Source organism: Budorcas taxicolor, chromosome 10 (genome assembly GCF_023091745.1).
Source record: "Budorcas taxicolor isolate Tak-1 chromosome 10, Takin1.1, whole genome shotgun sequence".
In the NCBI taxonomy this organism is placed as follows: domain Eukaryota; kingdom Metazoa; phylum Chordata; class Mammalia; order Artiodactyla; family Bovidae; genus Budorcas; species Budorcas taxicolor.
In genome coordinates, this window is record NC_068919.1 from 12,182,769 (window position 1) to 12,188,768 (window position 6,000).

The window sequence follows — 6,000 nt, forward strand, 5'->3', positions numbered from 1 at the left end:
ATACCATCACCAAATTATTAATCTATCTTGGGGATTTTGTAAAAATCTATGAACAATGTTGAACTAAGAGGACTCTTTGAGTTAAAGGATTTGAAATACATGTGTTTGGAATGCCTATCAATGAGAAATTATCATTGATTTTCAGTTGGCCTTCTTGGTCTATTTTTCAAAGACCCCAAAACTCATTCAGAATTCCCAGAGCTGCAATATAATTAAATATCTATTAGACTAAGCCAATATGTTAATAATCTCCTATAATTATTCACAATACACTTTCTGTTTTTATCCATCTGTTCCTTATTATCATCCTAAGAGATGGTTATCCCACCCATTTCATAGCGGAAGAATTACAGAGACACCTCATCTTTAAAATAGGGATAATATTAAGTATTAGATGAGATAACATGAGAATGTTCCACCCAGAGCTTGGCCCATAGCCCCAAACAGCAAATGATAGTTTCCTGAACTCACCCAGACACAAATAGCTCACACTTCTTACCCAACTACCAAGAAGTCAAGACTGTTTTATGACCAGAAGTTTGGGCACTTTAGGTTAAGAGAGAGGTGATTCTACTAGAACCAGTATCCCACCCCTGCTTATCACCACTTCCCCACCTTTGAGGCTCTTATAAGGGGTCCTCAGGCACTCAAAATGCAGAGGATTTGGCTCCTCGCCCAGCAATGGGCTCGACAGATGCTCAGTAGATGTCTCCAGAATGCATGAGTCCCATCTAGACAGGTCTGAACAGGTAGGACTAAGTCCTGCCCTTGCTACCCAGCCCACCCCTAGAAGCCATTCCATATATAAAGCTAACGTTTTTGGCTCCCTTTGAGATGTCACTGCATTCCCTGGAGGCACAATATGATAACCTCTTCTGTGATTTTTCAGTTATAAAGTCAGATGTGAAAACTGAACAAAACCTTACAAGTCAGATACAAGCTCCACTTTACAGACAAAGAACCGAGGCCTGGACAACTTGGGTAGCTTTTTCAAGTCAGAGATAATACCAGCATCAAAACCCAGCAGGAATCCTGACTCCTAGTACAGTGCTCTTCTTTAGGTACAAGCAAGCACATCACTACCCTGTGTGCAGAAACATCACTATGGTGGCAAAGGCCAGGAGTCACTCATCAGGCAGGAAGGCCATGAGGTCACAATTGGAAAAGACTTCAGTCTCATACGGTTCAACCCCTTCATTTATAGTGGAGGATCAAAAGGAATTGCCCAGCACAGGAGGAGCTGAGCCCAGTCCTCCACCAGCCTGCAGGATCTCCTAGGTCAGGGGTTGTGTCTTCTCCACCAGACTGGGGACTCCTCCTCAGGTTAGGGCCCAGTCACTGCAGGGAAAGAGATAAACAAGGCAGGGTGCGCTCTGGAAAAGCTCAGAGTCTGACACAGAGCCCCACTGCTTGCTCCCACCCCCAACCTCACAAAGTAGAGAGGGAGGTTGGTGTGGGGTCGCGCAGGGCCTGGGAATTCCGTGGGCTGTCCACAGCCATGACAGCTCCTTGTCCTCTCCAAGTCCCAGAGGGACATTTGTCCGGGTGGAGGAAACTCTCACCAGCTGCAGAAAACACCCCACTGGGGCCTCGGGCACAGAGCCAGAGTGCAGATCCTGGATCTAGTCTCAGAATCAAGACCCCCACCTTGGGTGGCCTCCTCCTCACTTCCCTTCCTGGCTGTAAGGGTGGGGGTTGGGTGTGTGTGCTAGTGCCCAACTCGCTGGACTTGTGGGAAAACTGGGCTTGCACGCAAACTTCAGCCTGGAGGGGCTTACGCTCTCAGGAGAGGTACAAGCGGGGTTCTGCCTGTCTGCCAGTTACTAGGTGCCTGGAATCAGACATTTGGGGAGGGAACTGTGGCCCTTTGTTTGAGCCTGGCAGGAGGTAGCAGTTACCCTTCCCAAAGACAAGGCTACTGCAGATGAAGAGGGGCAGTTGGGCCAGGGCCTGGAGTCAAGTGGACGGGCTTCAATCCATCCCACATCTTCAATCATAACCAAGGAAAGGCCCATTCCATCTCTAGGCCTCCCTTTCCTCATCCATGAAATGGGAACAGAGACATTCTTCCTGTCCTGGAGGCCACCAACAAGGTCAGAGTCAGGCCTGGGCACTGCAGAGCCTCCTTTCCTTCAAGAGGGGGACTGTCATGCCTATAGCCAACATCTAGCCCCAGGGAAAGAGAAAAGCTGACAAAGGGCCTGGTGTAGTATCCATGGGGACTCTGGCCCACCCCTTCTATCTCCTCCTCCTCTTCCTGTCAGGTCTCTGGGGCAGAGAGTCTTGGCTATTTCTGGCTGCTGCCTCCAGGCTTCAGGCTTCCCAGGCTCACACAAGTGGTCCCCACACCCCAGCCCTGCTTTGATGGGGTGAACTGGGCTGAGAGTTCCCTGGCAAGAAAGGCACACTCGTGTTGGATCTACAGATTGATACGTAAGGGTCTATGCATGCGTGTTTCTTGGGGGGAGGGAAGTTCCCCAGCTCCCCTCCCAAGTACAGCTTTATCACTGTGAGCCACTGAGCCACTCCATCCTCCTGAAGACCTGCAGCTGAAAATCCCCTGAGGGGAAGATACATCCTACACAGGGCTGGGCCTCAGTTAACCCACTTGTAGCACAAAGTAGCAGAGAAGTTAACCACTAAGCTCCCTCCGGCTGACATTTTAGAATCCAGAGTCTTAGCTGGTAACCCAGGAAAGTCCCAGGCAAGATGGATAGCAGGAGGCCTGGGGCTCTCTGCTACCAGCTACGTAACCCTGGGCAATTCCCTTTCTGAAGTTTCCCTGGTGGCTCGGGTAGTAAAGAATCTGCCTGCAATGCAGGAGACCCAAGTTGGATACTAGGGACAGGAAGATCCCTTTCAGAAGGGAATGGCAACCCACTCCAGTATTCTTGCCTGGAGAATTCCATGAACAGAGGAGCCTGGTGGGCTATAGTCCAGGCTGTTGCAAAGGCTTGTTGAAAGCAACTAACACTTTCACTTTCACACTGTAAATGAAGGGGTTGAATCATAGGAGACCGAAATTCCTTCCGACTGTGACCTCCTGGCACAAAGTGATTGCCCAGCATTTGTAGCACAAAGAGGACAGAGAACACAATGGTTAGGGATGTGGGTTCTGGGATCACACTGGGTGCACTCCAGTCCTAGCTGTGCTGCTCTCTGGCCACGTCACCTCGGCCGGGTGAGCAAACCTCTTGGTGACTCTGTCTCCTCATCTAGGAGTTTAATAATATTTGACTCATGCATGCTGTAAGCAAAAAATGGATAACATCTATCAACTAAGGGAAAATACCAGTACTACTCGTCAGATTGTTGTAAGGATTATGGAAGTTACAGTGCTCACGAAAAGGCCTGCAGTGCAGTTTAAGGCTTCACTTAAACAGAAGCAGCCTGTCTCCTTCCCATCCACAGACATAGAGTCCTCTTAGCAGCGCCACTTTTCTTTCCCTCAAGATCTGAGCTATACAGCAATGGACAAGCAGGGAGTACCCAGTGGGGAATAGACATCAGCTTCCCATTCCATCCCCAATCAGAGACTACTTCCACACTCAAGGGACTTACTGAACGTTCACCTGTTACCCATCCATTTTACAGAGTAGGAAATCAAGGCTCAAAAAGAAACTGGACTAGCCGGATTCAGAGGCAGAGGCCCAAGGCAAAGGAGAATCTGCCCTGGACCCCAGCCTGGCCCTGGACAGACTCTACCTCTGTCTGTCCGTCTGGCACCCAAGTACCCCTGCCTCACCAACCAAGGGGTGGGCCAGGTATCAACCTCGTCCTTGCACTTTCCCGGCTGAATGACCTTGAAAAGCCATATAAATTCTCCGACCTTCATTCTGAACACTTTAGATATTGTCCAAATACCGTGCAATAGGTGTTAATTATTGGCCCCATTTTGAGGAAGCAGAGTTAGGGTCAGAGTTAGGGTATCTGCACAAGGAGTTACAGTTGATTTAGTGCAGGTTAAATGGGATATCTTTGTAAACTGTCTTCACGGCACCCTAAGGCCCGTAGGTGCCCACTATATGGTCACTATTATTATTATTATTATTTATTACACGGAAGGGAGTGCCCCGGCAGGTGTCCAGATGCCCTCCGGGCCCTCGGCCATCCAGCCTGCTGGCCACCACATCACATGAGCCCCACTATCTTTAGCCAGGGAGATATTTATATCTCCCGGGGGAAGTTTCTGTCGCTGCGGGGGGAGCCCCAGTGTGCGTGGCCGCTGCGTCCAGGCCCCCAGAGGCGGCCTCTGCCCCTCGAGCCCACCATGCCGCAGGGCCCGGAGACCCCGGTGCAGGTGTGGGTGGGCAGCCAACTCTTCCAGGCAGACCGGGCCCTGCTAGTGGAGCACTGCGGCTTCTTCCGCGGCCTCTTCCGCTCGGGCATGCGGGAGGCGCGCGCTGCCGAGGTGCACCTGGGCGCGCTGAGCCCGGACGGCTTCCGCACCACGCTGCGGGTGCTGCGCGGAGAGCGTCCAGCGCTGGCGGCTGCCGACGAGCTGCTGCAGGCCGTGGAGTGCGCCGCCTTCCTGCAGGCGCCGGCGCTGGCGCGCTTCCTAGAGCACAGCCTCACGTCGGAGAACTGCGCGCTGCTGTGCGACGCGGCCGCAGCCTTCGGCCTGCACGACGTCTTCCACAGCGCCGCGCTCTTCATCCGCGACGGCGCCCGCGAGCTGGCGGCCGAGCTGGCGCTGCCCGAGGCCCGCACCTACGTGGCGGCTCTGCGGCCCAGCAGCTACGTGGCCGTGAGCACACATGCGCCGGCGCCCGGCTTCCTGGAGGACCCTTCGCGCACCATGTGCTACCTGGATGAGGAGGAGGACACCTGGCGGACGCTGGCCGCGCTGCCCCTGGAGGCCAGCACGCTCCTGGCCGGCGTGGCCACGCTGGGCAACAAGCTCTACATTGTGGGGGGTGTGCGGGGCCCCAACAAGGAGGTGGTGGACCTGGGCTTCTGCTACGACCCCGACGGCGGAACGTGGCGCGAGTTCCCCAGCCCCCACCAGCCGCGCTACGACACGGCGCTGGCCGGCTTCGAGGGCCACCTCTACGCCATCGGGGGGGAGTTCCAGAGGACAGCTATGAGCTCAGTGGAGCGCTACGACCCGGCCTCGGGCTGCTGGAGCTTCATGGCCGACTTGCCGCAGCCAGCTGCCGGCGTACCCTGCGCACATGCCCGCGGCCGCCTCTTCGTGTGTCTGTGGCAGCCGGCAGACACGACGGCCGTAGTGGAGTACGCTGTGCGGGCTGATGAGTGGCTGCCCGTGGCCGAGCTGCGGCGCCCGCAGAGCTACGGCCACTGCATGGTGGCCCACCGCGACAGCCTCTACGTGGTGCGTAACGGACCTAAGGATGACTTCCTGCACTGCGCCATCGACTGCCTCAACCTAGCCACGGGCCAGTGGACAGCGCTGCCCGGTCAGTTCGTCAACAGCAAAGGCGCGCTCTTCACTGCCGTGGTGCGCGGCGACACCGTCTATACGGTCAACCGCGTGTTCACCCTGCTCTATGCCATTGAGGGCGGCTCCTGGCGTTTGCTTAGGGAGAAGGCCGGCTTCCCACGGCCCGGTTCCTTGCAGACCTTTCTCCTGAGGCTGCCTCCCGGTGCCCGGGGGCCTGTGGCCTCAACAACACCAGAACTGTGATCCTTAGGCTGGACTTTTCGGACTAGATGCCCAGAGCCTTCTGTGAGCTATGGCTGAGTCTATGAGAGTGACCTTAGGAGCTGCCGGAAACTTCAGGCCCTGGTTGAGATGTCCAGGGTCTTGTGACTTCTGGTTGTGTGAAGGTATCCAAGAATCTCAGGAAGCGTGGACTCGGGATCTCAACCCTCAAATTACTTGGGCTCTCTTGAGAGCTGGTGGGTCACAACGTCAGTGGAAGGGATGCGGGATAGGATTTCAATAATCCAGGCTTGTGTGTGAAAGGGCCAGTAATTGGGGACCGGCTGGGAGTGGGTTAAGTGATGTTAATGAAACTGCCAGTCAAGTAAGAATTA

The 6,000-nt window shown here is 54.5% G+C and overlaps 1 protein-coding gene across 1 annotated transcript; it reads left to right on the forward strand.

Annotated features, from left to right (window-relative positions):
- Positions 1 to 4,270: 4,270 nt before the first annotated feature.
- KBTBD13 (kelch repeat and BTB domain containing 13) lies at positions 4,271 to 5,686 on the forward strand. Its single transcript, XM_052646977.1, has one exon. It carries the CDS (start codon positions 4,271 to 4,273, stop codon positions 5,645 to 5,647), a length of 1,377 nt encoding a protein of 458 aa, XP_052502937.1. The 3' UTR covers positions 5,648 to 5,686.
- Positions 5,687 to 6,000: the final 314 nt, after the last annotated feature.